This window comes from Perissodus microlepis, chromosome 16, assembly GCF_051167445.1.
Source record: "Perissodus microlepis isolate ML-2025 ecotype Zambia chromosome 16, ASM5116744v1, whole genome shotgun sequence".
In the NCBI taxonomy this organism is placed as follows: domain Eukaryota; kingdom Metazoa; phylum Chordata; class Actinopteri; order Cichliformes; family Cichlidae; genus Perissodus; species Perissodus microlepis.
In genome coordinates this window covers 27,450,637-27,476,662 of record NC_140476.1, presented here as the reverse complement: position 1 = coordinate 27,476,662, position 26,026 = coordinate 27,450,637, and the positions used below count along the sequence as shown (strand labels likewise).

Below are 26,026 nucleotides of genomic sequence, written 5' to 3'. Positions count from 1 at the left end.
TTTATGTGTGGACAAAACAGCTGCGTTTTCAAAAATACCCGTGTAGGTGTGGACTTAGCATAAAAGAGTTAGTAGTTTATTTCATTGCTACCTGTAATTTATTGCAGATTACTTGTATTTGCTTAATTGTTTATTAAATGTTTGAGGTGTGAAATAAACCGCAATGGAGCAAAATATGGGTGTGTGTGGTTGGAGGATGTGTTTGTGCGTGCGGGGGGGGGACATTTTTCTTGTAAAATAAAGGGGGGCCTAGCAAAAAAAACAAGATCAAATAATGTCAGGCTTACTCTACACAGTTGTGTTGGTTAACAATGGTCTCTGTCAAATTAGGCAAGTACAGAGTGATAAGTTCTTGCATTGACTGAAATACATGACTGGTTATCCGTTGCTCATCAGTCAGTCGTACTTGCTGTCTGGTACTGTGTTTGATGTCATCAGGTAGGACACCACCAGTGGCTTCTCCTGAGAAAAAACAAACACTTGCTCTGTGCTTTTATCAGTCACGCTCACAGAAGAGGACCTTAGGCTCCATCTTTTACCATCTTAAAGTGCTGCGATTGCAACTCTCTGAGTGGTACTCATGGACAGAAAGAGTAATTGAAAAAAAATCATCCAGCCTTTCTGTAAAATGAAAACAGAGAATTGCTACGTACACGATGTGTGCAGTGTGGAGTGTGTTACTAGATTTGCCCTAAGCTATTCAGTTGTACTGTATGAAAGCGTCCCAGGCATTTGAGGCTAATCCAATCCTGACCTGTAAATGTTCTGTTGTGTGATTACTCTTGCCCAAAAAAAAAAACCAAAACCTTACCTTTCATCTTCGTCTTTATATTTCAGATTCAACAATGCTGATTTCATCTCAAGAAACCCAATCCTGAGTGCATTGAAGGTGGTGTACTACTGCTGCTTTGCTCTGCTGTACGGCCTGGCCGGCTCCTGCAGTGACGTCATTATGGTGAACTCCACCTGGACGCTGGGACACATCCTCGCTCTGTGGCGCTCTCCGAGCCGCACCAGCATCGTCTACCCTCCCTGTGACATCAGGGCCTTCCTAGATGTCCCGCTGGAGGACGAGGACGAGATGGAGGGCTGGGAGGAGCTTGGAAGAGAAGAAGAGGACGGCGGCAGAGGGGACAGGAAGCGCCACTCCATTGTGTCGGTGGGTCAGTTCAGGCCAGAGAAGGATCACCAGCTCCAGATCAGAGCATTTCGCAAACTGCTAGACAGGAAAGGGGACGGCCCAGGGGGGAGAGAGTCTCTACGGCTGGTGCTGATTGGCGGATGCAGGAACCAGGAGGATGAGGAGAGGGTGTTGATGCTGCGGGGACTCTGTCAGGAGCTGGGCATCGCCGACTATGTCGAATTCAAACTTAATATCCCCTTTGAGGAGCTGAAGAGAGAGCTGGTGGACGCCACCATTGGTCTGCACACAATGTGGAATGAACACTTCGGCATCGGTGAGGACAGCATGTGTTACTAAAACCGTAAAAAGTATTTCTTTTTCAATAGTACTTACTACACAGTTTTCCACAGAAATGACCCAATGAAAAACTTAACAGTACGACTTTTGTATCAGATCAGCCGGTCTGAACATTAATCCTCCATCTTTGTCTCCAGGTGTGGTGGAGTGTATGGCCGCAGGCACCATCATTCTTGCCCACAAGTCTGGAGGTCCAAAGCTGGACATCGTGGTGCCGTACGAAGGCAGGCAGACGGGCTTCCTGGCTGACAGTGAGGACAGCTATGCGGCTAACATGGAAACCATCCTGTCGTTGTCACCAGCCGCTCGACTGGAAATGCGCCGTAACGCCAGGGACTCTGTGGAACGATTTTCCGACCAGGAGTTTGAGTCTTGTTTTCTGGCTGCCATGGAGCCTCTGATGGGTACTCTAGAGCGATGAGTTAAAACAGATGAGGTGCCGAGTCCACCAAGGACCAGAATGTTGTTGGTCTTTTAAATAGTGCTACACACATATATAGGATTGAACAGTGAGGGTCATGTGTATGTTTAAAATGGCTTAAGCTTGAAGGTTTAAGTGTGATGGGGTGGATCATTTTCAGCATAATAATCTCACAAAGCAAGTCAACATCATCAAGACACATTCGGGGTGGACACCCAGAGAAATAATTGGGATGAATAAACAAAACCAACAAAGAGTGTAGGACTGTGCGTGTGTCAAACTTGTGTGAAAGTCTTCAGTGACAGCAGAGCTGGAAGCACGATGATGGGAAAAAAAATCGGGTGAAAAATCACATTCTGTTCACCTCCAAACTGAGTCATGTGTTCATATGACTTTACATAAAAAATTACAAGACACCATGAGGTTCAGGAAATATCCTCTTTAATCTCATAATTATAGCTATTATTTATGTTCTGTCATATTTGCTCCAGGAGCAATTTAGGCAACCCTGGATATCCGGAGATCACCTGGGTTTTGTTAGGATGTGCAACAATGGACACTCATAAAAGCTAAAAAAAAGACAACAATAAGGTGAGGTCATCGGAAGGTAAAGCTAGGTAACAATGAAAAAGAACATTAACAGAGTTCTCACATAAAGACGAGAGAGGTTTTAACATTCCCGGATGAACGTTTAATTCCCGTGATTTATTTTCATCCTCATATCTTTACAGTTTCAGATTGGATGTTATCCACATAACTGCTTCGCCCCATATGTGCTAACAACCTTTTGTGATTAGTAAACTAAAAATACAGATCAAAACTGGTAGATAAAACTCACAAGACACATGTAAATCCAACAGCTCTAAAGAGCTTTCACTGTTGGTGGAGCTAAGGCTTCTGTGTTCGTGCTAAGCTAAGCCACACTTGCTGCATCTCTGTGCTGGAGAGAAAACTGATTGTGAGAAAGACCACAGGAACACTCACGTTTCTCAAAATGTATTTCGTTAAATAATTTAATATTGCGGGGAGAGTGACATTCCAAGCTCCAACACTTTTAAGCGTGTAGAAGTGATTTATGTCCAGTTAATACTGATATAGTTTGATTTTATTTTTTGCAGTGGCGTGATGTTAGCAACATGCTTGTAAATGTACGTGAAGGGAAGGGTGGAAATGTTTTGTCTGATGAAGAATTTCTTGTAACGCTTTCTGTGTGCACAAGAAGCACTTAAACCCACAGGTTTGTGGTTTTAAACCATGGCCAAAGCACTCTTAATTTAAATGTTTTTTCAGCTGTTGTATTCCTGTTTGTGATGAGGTCCAGGCATGGAAATATTATTATATGTAAAAGGCTGACTAACCTTTATTTTTAAAGAGGAATTAGAACTATTTAAGTCTGTCCATGTAAAAAGGCTGTTTGGAGTTTGTTTCACTTGCAAACTGCAATTAAATTAAATAATGCTGCAATAAATGAAACACTTCAGATTTGTTGTGTGCTGCCAGCCTGTTGTAAAAAAACACACATGAAATAAACTAGACGAGATATCGTGCGCAAAAGTAAAACATTACCAAACATGATTAAAAACTCATCTGTTAAATGTCATATATGAGACCTGTACTATGAAGCCAGTTTAGCTGCTTAGCTGAGTCCTGTGGTCCATCACCATCAACCAATAACATGTCAGTGAAATAATGTCATATTATAGTATCATGGAGTGTCCGATAATTCCCATTTGTATTAATTTAGTAGTGCTTTTCCCCTCTTACAAGCCAAAGTGCCTTAAATTTCACAAAAACTCTTGTGCTTTTAATAGTGTATGTTTCCTCACACACACATTCATGTAACTGCACATTATTCAGGCTTAACATCTTATTCCACTGGGCTATTTACTGGAATAGGTTAAAGATAACTGAGAAAGTGTGACTTGTTGTTACGCCAGATAAACAACCTAAATTAACAACAATCCTTCACAGAGTCATGTATTCACATCATGAAAACAATCACTTTTTATTATCAGATTCCAGTTACTCTTACATTTTTGTCCAACTCTCACAAAATCAAAATGTTAAAGTTTGCAGGCGGTTAAGGAGTCTGATGCTGCTCGTTTGAAGCTGTGGTATGTTGTCTGTGGGACTCAGGCTCAGCAGGAAATACCTTGAACGATCCTGCTTCTTCACTTGAATTCTGGACCTCTGCTTGGATTTGTTGAGGATCTCCAGAGCTCACTGCACCTTCATCCATCTCCTCCTCCATCCTATCAGCTAGTGGTTCGCGTTCCTGCTCCTTTTCGTCTGAGCTCGTGTCCTCCATGACAAACAGGTTCCTCATGGAGTCTGCCACTGCTTCTCTCAGCTCATCCTCTGACTCCTCAAAGTTCCTAATGAGAAAGAGTGGAAAAAATTAACACTTAATGACATGTAAGAGTTTAAAAAACAAACAAACACATTGACCAAAATGTTTGATGTAATTAAGTAAGATTTGTGATGTTGCAGAATTCTGGGTGTGTGTACACTACTGAGTAAAGACGGGTAGAGGCTTTTCGACTCGCTGCACATTGTGGCTCAACCTCTGTGTAGAAATGTGACTAAAAATATGAAGCATTGCAAACATCATTGCTCAATGTAAAAAGTAACTTTGTTGTCTATAATACATTCATATCTTATATATCTGGTATTGTTCTATTCCCCCCCCTCTGAAATTCAGAGACATGTAAAGCTCTGCGCTGTTACATGAATCAGTAGCACTGACGAGCAATTTTTGGTGCATTTTTTCACTAAATTGTTCTGGAATTTATGACTAACGTGTCCAAAGTTATAGCTGACAATCTGATTCTCTTTCATTTAATCCTCTAATTCAGGGGTCCCCAATCCCAGTCCACGAGGGCCGGTGTCCCTGCAGGTTTTAGATCTCACCCTGGGTCAACACACCTGAATCACATGATTAGTTCGTTACCAGGCAACTGGAGAACTTCAAGACATGTTGAGAAGGTAATTTATCCATTTAAATTAGCTGTGATGGATCAAGGACACATCTAAAACCTGCAGGGACACCGGCCCTCGTGGACTGGGATTGGGGACCCCTGCTCCAATTTCTGTACAATACTGTAATAAACTGATATCTGATAACTGTAACTCCATCTGGTTCAGCTCACTGTGGCAGCATGGAGTAAAAATATGCAGTATATTTAGAATGTGAACAGAAGGAAGTGTTGACTTACGTGTCATCATCATCTGACCTCGGCTCCAGACGCTCTTCATCCATCTCCACATCAGACTCCTCCTCTCCTTCACCATCCCTTTCCTCCTCTTTGTCCGGGTTAATCTCCTCCTCTGTTCCGTCCTGCTGTGTCTCTAAATCTTTTTCACATTAAAGACATTCCAGGACCACTGAGAACAGCACATTTTACCCTTTACACTGCTGGTTTCAACACCCATCAGATGTGAGTGTGTGATGTCTCACCTGTGGCCACTGAATCTAGAGTCGATGATGTGAGCTCAGCCTGAGCCAGAGCTCTCAGCAGGGTGTTAGGGGGCCCGTCAATCCACTGCCTACGACCTGCCACTTCCTCACCTTGTCCAATAGATCGACATTATTCAGAGAAGCAAAAACCGACTAATTCTAATAAACATTTTGAGCATCACCACCCAGCTGTTCTGTGGGTATGCTGCACCTTGTCCAGCCTCGACCGCCGTGTTGTAGACTGAGTTGATGTCCATGTTGCCGAGCGCGTTCAGCAAAGTCTGAGGAGTCCTGTTGCTCCACCCCCTCCTCCCCTGTAGCCAATCCTTGAGCTTCAGTTGTGCTCCTTCCTGGAAGGACAGAGTTCGATTCAGTGGGTCCACTTCCTGCATGGAAAAGGAACGTAAGAGTGAGAAGAAGATTGGCAGTTAGAAAGATACTAAAGACTATATTTATATTTATTTAATTAATTATTTTACCTTTTCTTTTATTTGGCTTTGATTGATATCTTGTGTAATTTTATTATATAGTTCCTATGTACAGCACTTTGTGTCAGCTGTGGTTGTTTTAAAGTGCTTTATAAATAAAGGTGATGATGATGATATCTTCTGTCTCTCACCTGGTCATCCTGTTTTCTTCCTTCCTCGTCTTTCTTCTCCTCCTCCTCCTCGTCTTCCCTTAGCTTTTCATTATCTAATCGGATCTCAAACATGATTCCCCTCTGTAGATGTCACAAACCCCCAAAAAGAGCAAAAGATACAGTAGTCTTCAGTGCTTCAGATGTGTCAACAACTTAAATGCCACTGTTGAATCTGGAAAGGTCTTCAATATTCAAATAGTTTGAATGCAGGTATACAAGTAGAATTACTGGACTTAACCTCTGCAGAATTGTTTTTGTTGGTATAAACTCACTTTGTCTTTGTGTTTTCTCTCCAAAGCTCTCATCTGGTCTCTGTTCTCCTCTCTGATCTGCCTCAGAGCTGCTTCAACATCCTGCAGAAACCAGACACAGAGAAAACTACAGTTATCATGAATTCTTCTGTAGAATGAATATTGTATCCCTAAATATGTGTGCAAACCCTACAGTGATTGCTTTAAAAATAAAGCAGAATATACTGTCAAAGTATGGTTATAGGGTTGTAATAGTTCATGAAGATAATACAGGTATATGCCATGCAGACACAGGGTGTGATTTGCAAGGAGAATGGACCTTTAATCGATCTACAGTACAAACAACACTTTATGCACTGCCAATGCTTTGATAGTTGAAATGATATTGCATAGACGTGAACAATCTGGATTCTGTTCTGTTCCAACTTGTTGTTTCAGAGTCAAAACTATTACATTATTAATATAAAAAATAAAATAAAAAGATTTAGAGTGTCACATTTTACAGGACATTCAATACAAATATTTCCAGTGGATGTCCAACGCATGCCTGGTCATCTACATCAGCATTCCCTAAAAAGGTGAGATCTATAGTCTCGTATTTCATTCCATTATATTCATTCAGTTATGCGCGGTGTCTGTTGTCTCACATCCTGCAGTTACAAAGCCTTGATGTGAAGAAAGGCTACAGTTTGTTAGTTTGGCAGCTGATGGCGACGCTGCTGTGATGGGCTGTTAGAGAGGAACAGCCAGTGGAAAGACCAACCCTAACTTGACCATCATACACTGCATTCACAAGTTAGAGCCTGCAGTCCATGATGGTGCAGAACATGTTACAGAGATATTTTCACATATTTATGAAGTGTTTGTTGCTGGTCTGAATAAATATAAAGCCTTGCCCCTTTTCCTCTCTGGAGGTTTGCATATATGAGTAAAAGAGGGGCACTGCACTGAAAATATCATGCTACAGGAAAGCAGAAAATTCGTAACTGGCCTCTGAAAGAAATTAAATTAGCTTTAGAAAATTGCTCTATATTACTAAAATATCATCAATATGAAGAAAGTATTTGTGATTCCTATCCAGTGATCTATTTCACCAGTGCAGGTGCTGCTTCCTGGGGCTCTCTGTTGTCAACAGATGGTTCTATGTCCTTGGATTGCTCCAACACAAAGGTCTCGAGTTTGTGTTGTGGCTTGGCCTGAAACATGACAGGATGAAAATATGTTAATGCTCCTCATTATTGACTGAGAGTTGCTATTATGTGTATTTTCTACAGAAGGTTGATTCAACCTTTGAAGTGACCCAAAGTGTAAAAGGGTAAGTTCAAGAGTTCAGGAGTTTGTACGTACCTCTGCTTCAGCTCTCATCCTCATCTGTTTCATCTCCAGGTGATATTGCTGTCTAATGAGATCGAGCTGACGCAGGTACTCCTGCAACCACACACACTCTAAAAGCTACTAGAAAACATTCCTAGGAGAGTTTTTCTGCATTTCTTTATTTCTGTAAACACATTTTTGTCCTTCATTTAGATACTAAACATAACTGCTCACTTTAATGGCTGCTGTGTCTTGTGAGTGTGTCCCACCTGCTGACCCCCCTGTCTCTTGTCCAAAGGCATATGTTGGTGTTCAGGTTTGCCCACCTCCTGCTCTTGACCACCAGGCTTGCTGTTGCGCTCAGCTGTACATGGACGCAGACCCTGAACAACAGAAAAGCAAAGGCTAAAGGTAAAAGTGGCTAATCGTTGTGAAAACTGTGCCACTTTCATTTCTTACAATATAGTCTTACAGGTAATAAACTCTACTGTGCATTAGTACAATTTAATAGTGAACAGTTTTGATGTACTTGTGTTCCACTACACTAACCACAACACTACAGCTCCGCTTATAGTTAATACACTAATAGAAGAGTAGATATTCCAGCAACAGTATGTGGAGGCACAGAGCTTGGTCCTACCAGCTGTTTCTCTGCTCTCAGCTTGTAGTCGTTGGCCTCCTGTCTTCTCTGCAGGTATTCATTTCGAGCGGCAGCCACACTGACAGAAGAAGATTAACTGTTACTCAAGAAAAGAACTGCTCACTTTAGTTCAATTCAATTGTATTTATATAGCGCAAAATCACTGAACAAGTGCTTCAAGGTATTTTATATTGAAGGTAAAGACCCTACAATGATACAGAGAAAACACCAACAATTAGATCACTGTCTTTGAGTAAGCCTTTGGCGACAGTGGGAAGGAAAACTCCCTTTTAACAGGAAGAAACCTCTGGCAGAACTAGGCTCAGGGCATCTATCGTGACCTGTTGGGGTGAGAACAGGAAGACAGGGCAGGACCGTTCTTCTCCCTTGCAAAAAACTCTGATCTACTTGGAAGCTGAACAGCTGCTGACTGTTTTTATGAGTCGCTGCTATTTAAATAAAGTGTGCTGCTAGGTCCTCGTATGAGTGCAGTTCCAAATTTATGGTCGTCTGGATGAAGGCTGGTCTAGTTTTGGAGACTTTTCCCTGATGCTAGGAAATCAGAGCTAACCAAGAAGATATAAAAAAATGTATCTTTTTATTTCTATAATAAAAGATTTTTAGAATTAGGACGGTGACAAAGACTAGTGTGCATGTGCAACAGTGAGCAAAGCAAAGCTCAACCCACCTGACAGAAAAACTGTTTGCAAAAAACCTCCATCAATGGCCACAACACACGAGTGTTTTCAGATCTAAGTGTAGAAATGCTAAACATTTTGCCCAATAACTGAATGTGGTGAGGTGTGAACACACAAAGTATGTTTAATGTAAAGATATGTTTATGGTATATTACCGTTTTATCCCATTTAACTACTTAAAAAGAACCTTTAATGGCTGTATGTACAGCTGAAACAAATCATCCATTAATGAAGAGGAACTCAATTGACAGCTATGCTACTGTAATGATAGCTGGATGTACTTTCTATCCTATTGTTTTTATTGGTTGATTTAATTTAAAGTTTTTACAGAAACTGTTTCCTGAATAATTGTTAGTTACACGTGTACTGGTCTTTGGTCACTCACAGCTGATATGGTTCCACAGAACAAGGAGCAGCTTGGTCTTCACATTGCTCCTTTGGTCTTTCCACAGGAGGAAGAGGAAGAACATCCTCTTTGTTCCTCCTCTGAAAGGCATCCAACTGGGCGTGGTAGTGCTGGTAATGGCTGACAGGCTGCTGACCATTAAACCTGTAATTAATATTACATATTATACATGCATGATAAACCATCATCATTAAGTGAAGCTAATGGTTGATTAACCAAACCTGAGATCTGTATCTGTATGAATGATAAGAAACATACAATAGAGGTATAAGAAAGTACATCCTTTCAATTCTAAGGTTTTACATATCAGGACATAACTTGATGAGCTCTGGAGACTTGATGATGATCATTTAAATCAAGCACATTTGATTAGCAGCACATGGCTGCTACTTACCCACTTAATTCCCTCTGCATCTGCTAAGGGTCTACTTTGTCATACACTGCTTCTGCATTTTGGCTTAATTTTAGTTAAATACGTAATGACATGGTGTAATTTGTCTATGTTCAAATCCAGTCTGGGGACTTTCTGTGCAGAGGTTGCATGCTTTCCCGTGTCTGTGTGGGTTTTCCCTGGGAACTCCGGCTTCTTCCCACAGTCTAAAAACATTCTTGGGGTTAGGCTAATTAGTGATGCTAAACTGGCCATACATGTGAATGTGAAAGTGAATGGTTGTCTGTCTCTCTGTATTAGCCCTGTGACAGACTGATGACCTGTCCAGGGTGTACCCCAGCTCTCACTGTATGAAGCTGGGATGGGCTCCCCAGTACCCCAACCCAAACTTGAACTGGATAAGCAGAAAAAGGATAGATGGATGTAATATGTCATGTTCATATGAGGCTGCGGCTAGCTATTATAAGCTCTAATTTTTTTTACAGATCATCTTGAAATAAGATGTAGTTAAAGCTGGTCAGGTTACACAGCTGTAAACAGAAGTGTCAATATCAGGCAGGAATAGGACCAAAGGAGTTACTATGCGTTCACATCATTCTGAGCAAACCTTTGGATCCCTGGAAACTCTCTATTGGCTGCTAGTTGTGCTTCTCTACGTTGAGGAGGCTGCAATTACAAACAAATGCAGTATTAATACAACAGAAATACAAGAAAAACTAAAGAACTGTATTATACCGACTGAGCTGTGCTTCCATTGCTTTACTGCAGCTTTGTTAAAAGAACAAAGAATTCCAGTAAAGCAAAAATCACGCTTGGGTGATACGGGCTCTACTCCAAATCTGAAAAAGCACCTACTAGCCAAGTACAGCAGTTCCACACCACTGGAGGTACAGTAGTTAAAAATAAGCTAGCAAGTCAAGCAAGTCATTAACCGCTGAACTTACAAAGTTACTTTTTTATGGTGGTAATCAGTGAAACTGTGGATATTGTTTCCATGTTATTACTTTATGGTGGGTGGGTGTGTAGGCTTTGAGAGGGACTTTCCAATCTGGTCTAGCAGGCACTCGCTTGTTGGCATTCCCCGGCCTCTCGGCTACTCTAGCCTTCTGAATCTTACCTGGAAAACATGAGAATCTTGAGTTAGAATAACAAAGAGTGGGCTGTTTTTTGCTGTCTGTGAGCACAGAGTCACACGCTGTGATTGTTGTTGATGGTCGCTGTTTCACAGATAAAGTTCACTTTTCTTGGTTTCTGTGTTTTTAATGTGTCACTTTCACACATGACATAAATGTAGGTTTATATGCGTATACAGTGGGGGGGGTTTACTGCTTTGACAGTGCATGCAGTTTTTCATGCACTGCTTTTTTGATTAAAAGAAAAAGACTAAACCACTCACACAACAGGTAAAAATAATGTGCAAGTGTTGAGACAAATAAGTTAGGTAACCATTGTGAAGGAGAAAGTGAAAATAAACACCCCCTCAGTGATTTGTCCTTGGGCTGTGCGCTGATGTTATCAAAACACAATGTGAGCCAGGATGTGAGGTGATTACATTTAGTCCAATCAGGTTCCAGCTCTTCCCCAACAGTTACTGAGTGATACGAGCGGACAGGAGTTTCCCTGCAGCTTATCAGATGTGTTGAAGGACAGTCGTGGTGTGGGTAAGCTACCACTGGGTGTCACTACAGTATACACAATTGAAGACTCAGAACAGAACTGAAATTATTAAGAGATTCTCTTACTGCTCTTATACCTGAAGGCTCTGCTGATGTTTATCTAATACAACTCGTACTATAAAAGTACTTGTACTATAAAAAGTAATGCAAAAAGTTTTGTAAAAAAACACTCCTGCATCATAGATAGCGACTGGAAAGACATCACAGGGAATAATGTTTGATATGTGCACACAGCATACAGAGGCATCCCTACAGGTATGCTTTATGTACTTTAAATTATTTTGAAAGTAAATTAAAACATATAACCATCAATAAACACATCAGACTAACATCTGAAGCCCCTGAATTCGCTCTGCACCATAACAACATGGTCCCAGTCATAATGAACTATCTTGAGCAACACAACAGAAAAAGAAGTACAAGCAGAAGTATTGCAGTAGATGGTCTGGGCCGTAAGGAGTCTTGACCTCAACATCGTGGACACAGTCGAGGAATAGAATAGGCAGAAGATACTGACAGAACCTAAATCAGAAGGGAAAAAAAATCGAAGCATGTTTTCCAGAAGATGTGTGAGGGAAAAAAGCTGCCTTCCAAGTAATTTAAAATTTTGTATTGTAAGTCCAGCTGCACCTTGTGTGTTTGCTGCTCCCGCTCTTGTTTTAACTGGTTGAGACCCCACAGCTTTGTTTCTATGCAACACGGTGTGGCTAAACTCCTCTTGCATCACCTGCTCACACACAATAAATCACAAAAACAGAAGCAAACCTGCACATTCATATATGTATTTATCTGTCAGAGATTTTTATGACCAAGTCAATAACTGGAATTTACAAACATTTGAACTAACACACTATCATTTCATGTAATGTGAGATCTGTTTGAATTCATGCCCCGTGAAGTTTTGTCTGAAAAACAAAAAAATTCCTGAAATCTGAATTATCTAAAATCTCAATTAATCTCAATTAATATTTAGTAATGTTTCAATCTGTTTGACAAATATATTAGGCACTGAAAAAATATTTTAAAATATTTATAACTAAGTAGTTGTTTAGTATTATGCCCATATAGTACTATTTTTTAAGAAATTTGTTTGCTGTGTTTGTATGATCTTGATTGATTGATTGATTGATTGATTGATTGACTGGTTTATGTGTTTGATTTTGTTTCATGAATTAGTGACAGTGCTAATATTATCTTATTCCTAAACTATCTTTTTTATGTTGTAAACATGAACAATTTCCTTTTACTGAGACGATTTGATGACATCAATAATCTGTGAACCAATCCGATTGCAAACCTGAGTATCCAGGTGTTTGCTGATATGTTTCTCCAAAATAGGACGTCGGAGGACTGAAGTGACTGAGGGACGGTCTCGTGGGTTGACCTGAAAAAGAAAGAAAAAAAATGTTTGTTTTCATGTGTATGCACAATTAAAGTAAAAACTCAGCGCTTCCTGGGAGATCCAAAGGTATTTTTAGCAAAGACGCACCATCTCGGTCTACCAATGCAGTCTCTTTCCTGTAGGAAGCATCCAGACTACCTGCTTTTTCTCCAAAGTGACATCCTGGTCGCATGACCAAACCACTTCAGATATTAGCCCAAAGGAGCAGTTGTTCTACTCCCTGCTAATTACAGTCTGACTCATTACTAATTAAGTCTGAGTCAAAAGTCCAGCTTCATGTTCATACTTGTTGGTTTTGCACACTTGTTTATCTAACTCATATCCACAGACCAAATGAAAAACCTGGAACTGACATGAGAGTGTCTGACCTTAAAGAGCTGGGTGACCAGCAGGCGTAGGTCGTAGGAGTAGCGGCTGGGTACTGGGCTGTAGCGCCCCCTGCAGATTTTACTGACAAGCTGTCGCAAGCTGCTGGCCTCAAACTGCAGGAGACAAGTCGACACAGGCACACACAAATACCCCATGGGATATATATATGCAGCACACAGAGAGTTCATGTAAATGTCTCTACTTTGGACGACCAAAACAGATTCTGTGTCAGTTTCCTATTCGGTCTAATTCTGATTCTCTTACTGCAATCCTGCACAGAGGCCAGCATTAGCGTAAGTGTTAGCATTAAGACAGCATTAGTGAAGCTGAGTGTGTGAAGCAGCTTTGGGTGTGCAGGGCATTGGGCAGCTTACTGGATGTTTTAGGGTACAGAGTTCATACAGGACACACCCCAGAGACCAGATATCCCTGCAGGAAGGAAACACACACACACACACACACACACAAGGACCAAGGTTAGAAGGAAAGATTTCAAAAACAATCTGACATCATCTTAACCACATCAACTTTCTAGTGAGACACAGACTTTATTACAAACCACTCTCACCTCAATGTTGATTTTTGGGGGTTTTATTTACTAAAGTGTGTTTGCAAAGCATGTTAAATTATTATTTCTGATACACCTCACTGTGTATAACTCAATATTTCCTTGTGAAACTTAAGTTTCCAGTCCGCTTGAGCTGAACAACACCACAATCTTAAGAGCACTGAAGCAGCTAATCAGAGCATAGCTGCCAATAGTAAAAATTCTTTTCAGGCGTTTGCTTTCTTGGCTCAGAGCCAAGCGTGGGTGTGGGGTGTTTGTCCTCTCGCAGCTTGGTGGGACCTTTTAAGTGTTGAGAAGTTAAAGGCATTTCTGTCTTCTTTTGAAAGGACAGCTTAGGAGTTTGGAATTAGTTCATGTCAGTAGGGGTGTCAGCCATGAAAACTGTGTGTGTGTGTGTGTGTGTGTGTATGTATGTATGTGTGTGAGTGTGGGAAAGAGGAAGGAATAACACTGCAGAAGAGAGCAGCAAAAACACAAAAAAGAATGGAGGAAGGACGAATCATCAGCTTGAGATGTTGCATGTGTGAGTTTGCTTTTGGCAGGCCTGTATGTGTCTCTCTGTGTATGTGTTTCAACACATTGACACGAGTGAAGGTGTTGCAGCCTGAGCAGATCATGACTGGAAGATTACAGCACCGTGCTCTATTATTACACCCACAAAGCTAATCCACAGCCACAGGTTCTAGCAGGGAACCTCCTCATTCTGGCCTCAGCTATTTGTTCAAACCCTCCCCCATCCAATCACAGCTTAGTCCCCAAAAACAAGGTGTAGCAGGGATTTCAAGATCACAATGATTTCACCAATGATTTCCTGGAACAAAAAAAGGTTTTAGGCTTCAGTGGCTGATTCCGTGTGATGCACGCTGCATACTTGTGTTGCGGTTTCCTCAAAATAAAGACGTCTTAAAAATAAAAGTCAATTTTTCAGACAGTAAATTTGAAAACAGAGCAATTTAAAAACTGTGTTCTTCGAAAACTGTGGGCCTTTAAGGATAATAGTTTTAAGGGTTAGAAGGATTTTTTACTTTCAAGAGACTGGAAAACATAGCAGAGGACTGCAGGGGACTGTACTAAGAAGAAGGAAGTTTGTACTATGAGGTTTTCCTGTACTCCAAAACAACTCAAAAACCTGGGACCAAAACTAAGAAAGATGATAAAAACTACATTGTGACATACTGTTTCATACTGCTGTCCCATAGGAACATTTAAAAAAGCAAATATTCACATATAAATTATCAGAAAATTCTTTTTATGTAGTTTCCTACATAAGCTGCTCCTAATAAACAGACTTTACACTCTGGCTCCACTGCTAAAAAAAAGATCTTGATCAAAGTTAATGACAGATCAATTTATTTGTGCAGACATTTAGATGTCTGGTTTCAGAGCTGAACACAACTGGAGCTTCAGCCCCACACATGTGAGGTACAAAACAAAAACACAGTTTTACCATATCTGCTTTATTTTTGTGCCCCTCCATTTGTATAACTTTTTCTTTTCTTTTTTTTTAAAACATTAAATTGTGGGCACAACAAGCCTCTGTAGCTTATCATGGAATAAAATAAATATCCAAAAAGAGGTTATATTATGGAGCTTACTGGTTGCACAGGTATAACAGAACAATCTGAACAGTATGATATATATATCATACTGGCAACCACACATACATACGTCTTGTTGTTATAGGGCCGATTCTCACAGATCTCTGGGGAGAGGTAGTACGGTGTCCCAACACAAGTCCTGGCCAGCTCCATGGTACTACACAATGCACAGAAACAACACTATTAGGATAAATAAATTAACTGTAAATACAAGTTTATATGCATGCTATCAAAGAACATACACTAAATTACTAGTGGTCTCATAAAGCAATATGGGTGTTTTTCATACAAATGTTTTTTTTAGTAAGGGCACTCAGCGTAAACAGTTGGTTGAGGCAAAGTCTTGAAGGAAGGATTTGTTTTTATTTTTTTGGTCAGCCATGTAAGATGGAAGTCATCATTAGTGGTGACGAGAAACATTAAATATAATGTTCTGGAGAAAAGCAAATGAAATGACTTTCTGGAAAAATGTCAACACAAACAAGACCAAACATAACTTTAAACTGAAGCTCCTTTTGTCAGTGAGTCAAAATGTAAGAACATGAAGCTATGAACCTAAGTGATCAGGAAAATATGTATCATAAGTTATCTAACTGGCTAATTAGCCTAGCAATGTAAGAGCATGTAGAAAACTTGTTTCTCTTCTTTACAAAGACTAACACGTAAGTCTGGTGTTTATTTTTTAGGCATTTTCACCTGCTCACTGGTTATTTTCTCTTTTATGAATTGTTTTTATGGGAAAATCCCAGTAGATCATCAGATTTTGAGGTGCACCTAACAAAGTGGTTGGTGAGCGTATATTCACCAGTAATTGGGACACGGTGTTTAGACCAGTGTTTGTGTGAATGGGTGAATTTAGCATGTTGTATAGATTGTTTTGAGTACTCCAGGAGAGTAGAAAAGCGCCATATAAGAATAAGTCCATTTACCGTACATTGCCTGCACTGAGATTGAAGAACTGGATTATCAGAGCAAACTCTGCTGTTAGAAAATAAATCATATGTAAAAAGTTTTGCAAAAGCTTTAATATAAGAGCTTTTAGCCTTCTCCCCTATCCTTCTAATGTGAACCATTACTTTAATTATCTGCTGTATTTTGTTACTGGGGAAAAAAGAAAAACACATTCGAGTTAACTGGCAACTAAGCTTAATGGACTGCCATTAAAGAAGCATGGTTTGCACTAGTAATAGCATTTTATAGGCTAATCTATATTGTGCTGGGAGCCAAACAGAGTGCTTTCAGCCCTGGGGTAATATGATGACATTTCCTGGTACCTGTTAGGATTCTGGCTGCTGCATTGTGAATGAGCTGAAGTCACCCTACTGATGATTTGGATAATCTGGCAAACAGAGCATTACAGTAATCTATCCTACTCGATATGAATGCATGGACCAATTTCTCAGAGTCAGTTTGAGATGATATTGATTAGGGATGGGTATCGAAAACCGGTTCTTGTTGAGAACCGGTTCCCACTGTTTCAATTCCTTGGAATTGTTTGCCATTTTGCAAACGATTCCCTTATCGATTCCAGTCGCCCCGAATGACGTCACCACGTTGCGGAGCGTCATTTACCTGGCAGGAAACATGGCGGCTCAAATGCTCAATAGTTTGGTTATACTTTACGAGAACGGATGACAACAGGACAACTTTCAAAGTAGATATTTCATTTAAGGGAGGAAACACTACGAATATGCAAAAGCATTTGCTCACAAAACACGCGATGACCTTAAATGAATGTCGTAATTTTAATTCCGCTCCGGACTCGTGAATCTCAACCCAGCAGCAGCGGTAACGTTTGCACGTCCTCTCCCGTTAATGCGGCAGGTAAATAATCAACTAACAGTGCATATTATGTTAGCGCGATCTGCCTTATTACAAAACCTGCCATTACTGTGCATTTAGGTGACCATGATGAGAGAGACAGAGTCTGGCTGGCTCAAATGCTGGCAGTTCTCGCTGCAGTTTACCGGTAGCGTCTCCTTTCAGGCCAGGATAGACGAATGTCACCGAGCAGTGACTAAGTTTGTGGTCAAAGGCTTGCACCTATTTGCCACAGCAGATGCCCCGATTTTCGGTAAGTGAATGTGTTTAATTGTAGGCAGGGACATTACTGGATATTCTTGTGTAATTGCTACAGAATAATTTATGTTATACTTTGTTATTGCTACAGAAGAATATTTATTTTATTATTTTACATTTACTATTTTTTTTTCCTGGGGACCCTGTGACACCCCATGGAAGAGCCATAGGCTGTGGATCTCTTAAGATCTCACTGTTGGGTTTGTAAGGCCATGTTACTCCTAAATTGATATCTTGTTCAAAGAGAAGATATAAAACAAAGTTCTAAGCTAATCGACCTTAGTGTTCTCCTTTTTTAAAAAGAATCGATAAAGAATCGAATCGTTAAACAGAATCGAAACTGGAATCGGAATCGTGAAAATCTTATCAATACCCATCCCTAATATTGATCTGATTATCAAAACTGAAACCCAGAATGACTGAAAGACTCCAGACTTGCTCACTGTGAGAGACAGAGTGGATAAATACGAATGCATTTTCTGTCTCTGACTCTTTGGAAAAACAACAAATATTTCTGTTTTGTTTCTATCCAGCTCTAGAAAACTTTCCAGACATCAAGCAGTTAATGTCATCAGTGCAGCTCATTAGTTTGTGAATGGAGGTTAGTTCATCAGAGGAAAAGGATAAGCACAACTATGTGTCATCTGCATAAGAATGGGAGGATATCTTATGATTCTTCGTGATAGTATCAAGTAGGAGTATGTAAAGGTTAATCAGCAATGGACCAAGGACTGAGCCTTGAGGATCCATCCATCCATCCATGCAATCAGGAACCTGACCTGGTAAACCCACTGTGTCATGAAGCCTTTGAATTAGAATGTCGTGGTGCTGAAAGCAGGAGTGAGTTCAGATAGAACTAAAACTCTGTGCTCTGAGTGGATTTGAACCCTGATTGGTACTTACCATAAAGACTGTTAAATATATATTTACTCAGTTGTTTGTAAACAAATTTTCCAAATTTTGTGAAAGGGAAGAATAAAATATTAGAAAAAGGAAATTATGTCAATATTATTTTTCTTAAATAGTGGTGTGATTATTACATATTTTAGAGAAACAGGGAAGATGCCAGTATGTGGAGAACTATTGATACTGACTAAATGATTTGTAAAACACGAGCTACAAATTTGAATAGTTTCGTGGGAATGGAGTCAAGGAACAAGGTGTAGGACTTGATGAATAATTCCTTCCTGATCTTTAAAATTTAAAGCTGAGAATATGAGGCATTGCTAGGTAAATTACTGTAACAGACTAAGATATTACCTCTGATATCATGAACTTTGCTCTTGTAGAAAGAAATTAATTTGTCACATTTATTTATTGAAAGAAATTCAGTTGGTATGGTTTTGGAGAGATTAAGTAGTTTGTCAGTGGATGAATATAGAAAAGCATTATTAGACTGGTTTTCAGTTGGGAGATGTAGAGTTGTCTGGCTAATTTCATTTTATTGTGTATCAGTAAAATATATTTTTATAGAGTTCAAAATTAATTTGTAGCTATTCTTTTTCTGTATTTTCTCTCAGCTCTCCTGCAAATCTATGAAAAACACCAGATAGTGATCTTGAAGTGAAGCTAAAGGATAAACGAATGTCAGTCATACAAGTAGAAGCTGGCTGAACTCCTACAAAGCGTAAATCAAAACTTGCTGGTGGCTCTCATGAAAATCAGTCAAATAATATTCTTCGGCATTAGGACTCATTCTCTGCGAGCCATGATTTTCTGCCCAACTGTTCATCAAACATCCAATTGCTGAAACATTTTAAACATGTTTGCTATTTTCAGTCATGCCTAAAAATTATTGCATGCACAGACTGTTATTTACAGGACATGGATGTGTTTTTATCATTCTCTGCAAGCAGCCAAAAAAACTACAGACAGACCATTATTTCCACAACCATTTGTTTACATGTCCGGGACGACAGTTTGTGGAATGATAATCAGTTGTTTGGAAGTCATCCATGTTTTACAGAGGGCTCAGCGACAGACAGCTGCACTGTGTGTGTGTGTGTGTGTAGATGACACTGACTTACTTATTCAACATTCTTGCGATTCCAAAGTCACCCAGCTTCGCTTTCATCCCTCCGTTGGTTAGGAAGATATTCTAGACCAGAGGGAGAGCAAGAATGAAAGGATGTCTGTGTTCAACAAGGAAGGCACTAACATTGTGTGTGTGTGTGTGTGTGTGTGTGTGTGTGTGTGTGTGTGTGTGTGTGTAAACGGATAAGACTGATGAAAGACAGTGATGGCCATGAGTAGTCTGTGGTCAGTTGTTTTGAGATATTCTTGGAGCTGGCATACAGCAAGGTCTTTGTTCAATGCAAAGCTGATCTCAGGACAGTTCAGCTGTACAATACTGTGCAATGATAACACTAGATAATTATAAAACTCAACCTCAGTCTCTGTGGGTAATGTTTACCATGTAAATGTCCAATAATGAATATAATGCATGATGTAAACTCTGCATTGTAAAGCTCAGGTAAAGTGATCGTACTTGCTCAGTTTGGTTCTGAAAGGTGACTGTGATCACAATCCTTGTCTTTAAAAATGATAATCGGACTTACATTGGTTGTTGTCAGGACACAGACTATAGAAATAAATAACAGGTCTCGTGCATTTCTTTCACATCTTAGTCCAAAATCTATATGTAAATCATAAAAACATATAACTGTTCATGAGGAGGTGAATGCATGTGCAAGTTTGATCACTATTATTTGAAAAAACACCATTACTATATAAGGCCACCTGTTTTGTGTAATTTGTTGAAAAGTTTGAAATAGTTTACAAATACTGAACACAGACAGAACAGCTTGTTTTGAATGAATTAGCTTTATATGTGATTGCAGGCTGTAGTGAAGCACGTTAAATACTTGAGCTTTGATGTCTCTGTGGAGAATCTTCCGGTCATGGATGTGTTTGAGGCCCAGACAGATCTGAACAAACCAGTCGACGATCTAAGAAACACGCAACTCTGTTTTATTACTGTGGCATTTTCATATGGATAGAGAGCAAATTACCACCTAAAGAAGAATATAAATGAAAACCTCCACAATTAATGTTCCGATTAGGCATAACATTGTGACCACCTGCCTAATATTGTGTTGGTCCCCCTTTTGCTGCCAAAACAACTCAGCCTAACAACCCATCGAGGCATGAAGGTGTGCTGTGGTATCTGTCAGCAAGATGCCAACAACAGATCTTCTAATCGTTAAGTTGCGAGGTGAGGGCTCCTTGGATTGGACTTGTTTGTCCAGCACATCCAGATGTGCTGGACAAACTTTGATGTCTCTGTGAGGCATCAATGTCCAATTGGTTTGAGATCTGGGGAATTCCGAGGCCGAGTTAACATGTTAAAACTCTTTGTTGTGCTCCTCAAACAATTTCAGTAACCATTTTTGTTTTGTAGTAGTGCACATTATCCTGCTGAAAAGGCCATCCGGGAGTACGGTTTCAATGGTGTGGTTGGTCTGCAATAATGCGTTGGTAGGTATCTCATATCAAAGTAACATCAACATGGATGACAGGATCCAACGTTTCCCAGCAAAACATTTCACAAAGCATAACACTGGTTTGCCTTCTTCCCATAGTGCATCCTATTGCCAGGCGTTCGCCCAGGTAAGTGAGTCACACACACCCGGGCATCCACATGAGGTAAAAGAAAACATGATTTGTCCAATGAGACCCCGTTCTTCCATTGCTTCATGGTTTAGTTCTAATGCTTACGTGCCTATTCCTGCCACTTTCGGTGGTGGGCAGGAGTCAGCACGGACACCCTGACTGGTCTGCAGCTATCCAGCCCCACACACAACAAACTGTGATGCTCTATGTATCTATAGTGGCTTGCAAAAGTATTCGGCCCCCTTGAACTTTTCCACATTACAGCCACAAACATGAATCAATTTTATTGGAATTCCACGTAAAAGACCAATACAAAGTGGTGTACACGTGAGAAGTGGAACGAAAATCATACATGATTCCAAACATTTTTTACAAATAAATAACTGCAAAGTGGGGTGTGCGTAGTTATTCAGCCCCCTGAGTCAATACTTTGTAGAACCACCTTTTGCTGCAATTCCAGCTGCCAGTCTTTTAGGGTTTGTCTCTACCAGCTTTGCACATCTAGAGACTGAAATCCTTGCCCATTCTTCTTTGCAAAACAGCTCCAGCTCAGTCAGATTAGATGGACAGCGTTTCTGAACAGCTGTTTTCAGATCTTGCCACAGATTCTCGATTGGATTTAGATCTGGGCTTTGACTGGGCCATTCTAACACATGGATATGTTTTGTTTTAAACCATTCCATTGTTGCCCTGGCTTTATGTTTAGGGTCGTTGTCCTGCTGGAAGGTGAACCTCCGCCCCAGTCTCAAGTCTTTTGCAGACTCCAAGAGGTTTTCCTCCAAGATTGTCCTGTATTTGGCTCCATCCATCTTCCCATCAACTCTGACCAGCTTCCCTGTCCCTGCTGAAGAGAAGCACCCCCAGAGCATGATGCTGCCACCACCATATTTGACAGTGGGGATGGTGTGTTCAGAGTGATGTGCAGTGTTAGTTTTCCGCCACACATAGCGTTTTGCATTTTGGCCAAAACGTTCCATTTTGGTCTCATCTGACCAGAGCACCTTCTTCCACATGTTTGCTGTGTCCCCACATGGCTTGTGGCAAACTGCAAACGGGACTTCTTATGGTTTTCTGTTAACAATGGCTTTCTTCTTGCCACTCTTCCATAAAGGCCAACTTTGTGCAGTGCATGACTAATAGTTGTCCTATGGACAGATTCCCCCACCTGAGCTGTAGATCTCTGCAGCTCATCCAGAGTCACCATGGGCCTCTTGGCTGCATTTCTGATCAGCGCTCTCCTTGTTCGGCCTGTGAGTTTAGGTGGACAGCCTTGTCTTGGTAGGTTTACATACTCCTTCCATTTCTGAATGATCGCTTGAACAGTTCTCCGTGGGATGTTCAAGGCTTGGGAAATCTTGTTGTAGCCTAAGCCTGCTTTAAATTTCTCAATAACTTTATCCCTGACCTGTCTGGTGTGTTCTTTGGACTTCATGGTGTTGTTGCTCCCAATATTCTCTTAGACAACCTCTGAGGCCGTCACAGAGCAGCTGTATTTGTACTGACATTAGATTACACACAGGTGCACTCTATTTAGTCATTAGCACTCATCAGGCAATGTCTATGGGCAACTGACTGCACTCAGACCAAAGGGGGCTGAAAAACTACGCACACCCCACTTTTCAGTTATTTATTTGTAAAAAATGTTTGGAATCATGTATGATTTTCGTTCCACTTCTCACGTGTACACCACTTTGGTCTTTCACGCGGAATTCCAATAAAATTGCTTCATGTTTGTGGCTGTAATGTGACAAAATGTGGGAAAGTTCAAGGGGGCCGAATACTTTTGCAAGCCACTGTATATAACCAGCATTAACATTAAGCAATCTGAGCTACAGTAGCTTGTCTGCTGGATTGGACCACACAGCCCAGCCTTCGCTCTTCACACGCATCCATAACCTTGTAGCTGGTTCACCACTGTCCCTTCCTTGAACCACTGTTGATTAGGTACTGACCACTGCAGACCAGGAACACCCCACAAGAGCTGCAGTTTTGAAGATGCTCTAACCCAGTCATCTAGCCATCACAATTTTTCTCCAAACCTTACACCTTGAGGGCTCTTGCTCCCTAATATATCTCAGCCACTAACAGGTGTCATGATGAAGAGATAATCAGTCTTATTCACTTCACCTCTCAGTGGTCATGATGTTATGTCTGATCGATGTGTGTTTGTATTGTTATTACTTGCGTGCAGTAATAACAGAGACTGAATGTCCTTCAGTGTGTTTGTGAACATATTTCAGGGCAAAACTATCACAGTGAGGAAAATCTGATCAGCCTTTATCAAATAGCTAAGGCCAGTGTGAGGTATACCTGCTCCTCAGTGAAAGGAACTCCTCTCTGTATGTTGATTTTCTTCATCAGATCTCCTCCGTCACAGTACTCCATCACTATATAAAGGCTGCCTCTCTCTATACAGACATCCAGAAAACACTTTAACACTGATATAAACTGATACATTACATCTTCTACTCTGAAGCCCACACATACCTTGAAAGGACCGGATGAAGGTGACAATGTTTGGATGTTTCATCTTCGACAGCAACGTCACCTCTTTATTGGACGATTCCTTTTCCTTTGCTGACATCTGAGCAGCAAAACACACAAAAATAAAAGGAGTAATGTGTTCTTGGGAAAAACACTTCTAAATAAGCACTAAATATAGTTCAGACTTGATCACTTGAGCTTTAATGGTTTTATCTGGGCTGCAACTAAAAATTCATCATCAGTGCTTTTCAATGTAAGTATATTATTTACTGAAGTAACAAATAACACTTAAGCAACACAATTTTTAGCTGAGAGATGTAGAATGTCTCAAGGGCTGTAGTGACATACAAAAGACATAATCTAATGTGCACAGTGAGAAAGACAGCTTATTTAAGACTTGTCTTAGACTGTACTGACTGCAGAATATGAGTTGTTTTACCATAACCTGATTCTACTTCAAATGAAGCTGGTACCTGTATATTAGATAAGCTTAATTTGTGCTTGAAGCATACATTACAAAGCTGAGACACTACAAAGCTGCTTGAATGCATGTGTAAGTCACAGAGAGCGATATAGTGTGATCGTTTTCCTGATCCTAGGCAGCACTGCAGGTAGTGAAACTGAGCTATGCTGCTGTACCTTCCTGAGGCTGATCTCTTTGACCACACACTGTGTGTTTCCACCTCCCCCTTTGTCTTTGACCAGGAAGGCTTTTCCAAATGCACCCTGCCCAATCTGTCTGATAACCTCATAGTCGTTCATTGCCCCTGGAAGACAATATGAGGGGCAAACAGTTGAGCTGATGAAACACAAACTCACTGAGACTGAGTAATAATGAAAAAAAATTAGTAAACTTTTTGTTCTCATTTTAAAAATCAATGAAAATGTTAAAACGGTGGTAAAACAAAATAAAAATAAATGCGTGTAAGCTATTTCCCTATGCCCTCGCCTTAAAAAACGAATCAATATTATTAACCCGTTCATGCATGAATTATGACAACCTCAATCAGGATTTTTTTCTTTTTAAAGTATTTTTATTCATCTTTAGGGCATGAAAAAAGATTTTTGAACTTCATTTTTTTTAAACATGTACTATTCAAAGAGTTTTTACATGTCCACGTAGGTGGAAACCTTGCTGACCAGTGGGTGGCAGGGTATGGAGCGACACATCAGTGTCCAATGTAGTGGTTTATGTGCAAGTATACCATCAACACTGACACAAATACAAGAAAACAGACTTTGAATAGCTGTCCACTGTTGTGACCACTATGCGTGACAGGGTTAAACAATTTGGAATAAGTTTAAACAGCTATTAACGCGTTCATTTTTCTTAATTACAAGTCGCCGTCGAACACAGACGGAACTAAGGCCGTTGCCATGGAGACTGAAACACAGGCTACTAGCATTCAATTTAGCACGTTTAACACAAGTTCACTAAAGAGGAGGACAGTGCTCACTTTTTCTCTCTTTTAGGGACACAGAAGCTCTGCACTTACCCTTTCAAAAGTAGCAAAAGCAGAAGTCACATTGCGAAAGAAAACGGCGGCAAATTACTTATAAAGTCATTAGAGGAAGCGCTTGTCTTCAGAAGTGTTGAACTACGGTAAGCGCGAAAGGAAACCACGCAGAATGCTGGGAGTAGTAGTTTTTGTAGGCGAGTTCGCCATTAGCTTTCGCCTTTATATTTCCCAAGCTGCTCAGCAGTTTCATTTTGTAGTGTTGTGTTACAGCACCTATTATTCATTAATTCATTCGTTCATTTTTATTTGCGCTGTAAACTACTTAAACTGCAACACGTTTGGGCCATAAGGGGATTTCTTATTATTATGTTAATGTCAATTATTATTATATAAAAGGTTACCTGTTAAATGTATTTGTCTATAATTTCGTTTAAGTCTAACTTTCAACAGGTTATCTATTAAAATGTTCAAAGCAGCTGTTGCATGTCACTTCCTGTACACTCTAATTACGCTCGTTGCAGTACCCGACCTAGACTCTGTTTTATTTTTACACATAAACAGGACACGGACACAGGAAGATTATTTTCTATTGTTTGCTTTATATTACTTTCGATTACTTGCTGGTATACCTGCATTGTAATGTTATCTAAAAATCTTTTGTTTACCTGTATAATTTAGGATGTTTTTTAAGATAAGAACATTTATTTATACTACGTTTGCGTAGTTATTAAAAATGTATCAGTAAATAGATGTAGTGGACTGGGTGTCTGCCACTTGGAATCCGAGCCAAAGGCGGATCATGTTTCTCTTGTCAGATTTTAGCATTCACACCCCAGATTGATATTCCAGGCAGCCATCATGTCTGTAGTTATTCATGGTGTGTGTTGCTCCATCTGAAAAAAGGTGATGTAATCCTCTGAATAGCTCCAATATAAAATGGATCCTCACATCTTCAGTTATGAACGGGGTATTAGGTAATCATATCTCCAATTGTAATGACAGCAAAAACAAACTGATAGACGTGTTCAGGATAGATGACCTTTGGAAAAATGTGTATTTGTGAATAAATGTGAAATGCAG

General features: G+C 40.2%; 2 protein-coding genes across 5 annotated transcripts in view; one reads left to right on the top strand and one right to left on the bottom strand.

The window, feature by feature from the left end:
- LOC146371078 (GDP-Man:Man(3)GlcNAc(2)-PP-Dol alpha-1,2-mannosyltransferase-like) overlaps positions 1-3,374 on the top strand; it is a 5,907-nt gene extending 2,533 nt beyond the window's left edge. Inside the window, exons 5-6 of the mRNA XM_084909042.1 lie at positions 838-1,457; positions 1,618-3,374. Of these exons, the coding sequence (XP_084765168.1) occupies positions 838-1,457; positions 1,618-1,901 (904 nt within the window). The 3' untranslated portion in view covers positions 1,902-3,374. The remainder of the gene's footprint in view (positions 1-837; positions 1,458-1,617) is intronic.
- Positions 2,326-26,026, bottom strand: nek5 (NIMA related kinase 5). Of its 4 annotated transcripts, XM_084909039.1 has the most exons (24): positions 24,983-26,023; positions 24,126-24,253; positions 23,490-23,586; positions 23,313-23,410; positions 20,255-20,338; positions 19,418-19,488; positions 15,382-15,468; positions 13,520-13,574; positions 13,145-13,258; positions 12,672-12,758; positions 12,005-12,101; positions 10,703-10,815; positions 10,306-10,364; positions 9,287-9,451; positions 8,204-8,282; positions 7,833-7,946; positions 7,597-7,677; positions 7,344-7,445; positions 6,271-6,351; positions 5,978-6,079; positions 5,570-5,744; positions 5,359-5,469; positions 5,117-5,255; positions 2,326-4,276 (listed from the first exon to the last, which is right to left on the bottom strand). In XM_084909039.1, exons 2-24 carry the CDS (start codon positions 24,246-24,248, stop codon positions 3,982-3,984), a joined length of 2,529 nt encoding a protein of 842 aa, XP_084765165.1. In that variant the 5' UTR covers positions 24,249-24,253; positions 24,983-26,023; the 3' UTR covers positions 2,326-3,981. The 4 variants fall into 4 exon arrangements, with proteins under 4 accessions (XP_084765165.1, XP_084765164.1, XP_084765166.1 ...); XM_084909038.1 differs by having other exon boundaries at positions 24,126-26,023; XM_084909040.1 differs by lacking the exon at positions 24,126-24,253 and having other exon boundaries at positions 24,983-26,022.

What these genes read in the sequence shown, in the direction of transcription:
- nek5 (XM_084909038.1), bottom strand. Translation starts at nt 24,470, where the DNA reads ATGAACGGGTTAATAATATTGATTCGTTTTTTAAGGCGAGGGCATAGG. An exon ending in AAGAGATCAGCCTCAGGAAG is followed by an intron (nt 23,587 to 24,125) that starts GTACAGCAGCAT and finishes TTTGCTGCTCAG; the next exon opens with ATGTCAGCAAAGGAAAAGGA. An exon ending in GGATGAGAGCTGAAGCAGAG is followed by an intron (nt 7,446 to 7,596) that starts GTACGTACAAAC and finishes GTCATGTTTCAG; the next exon opens with GCCAAGCCACAACACAAACT.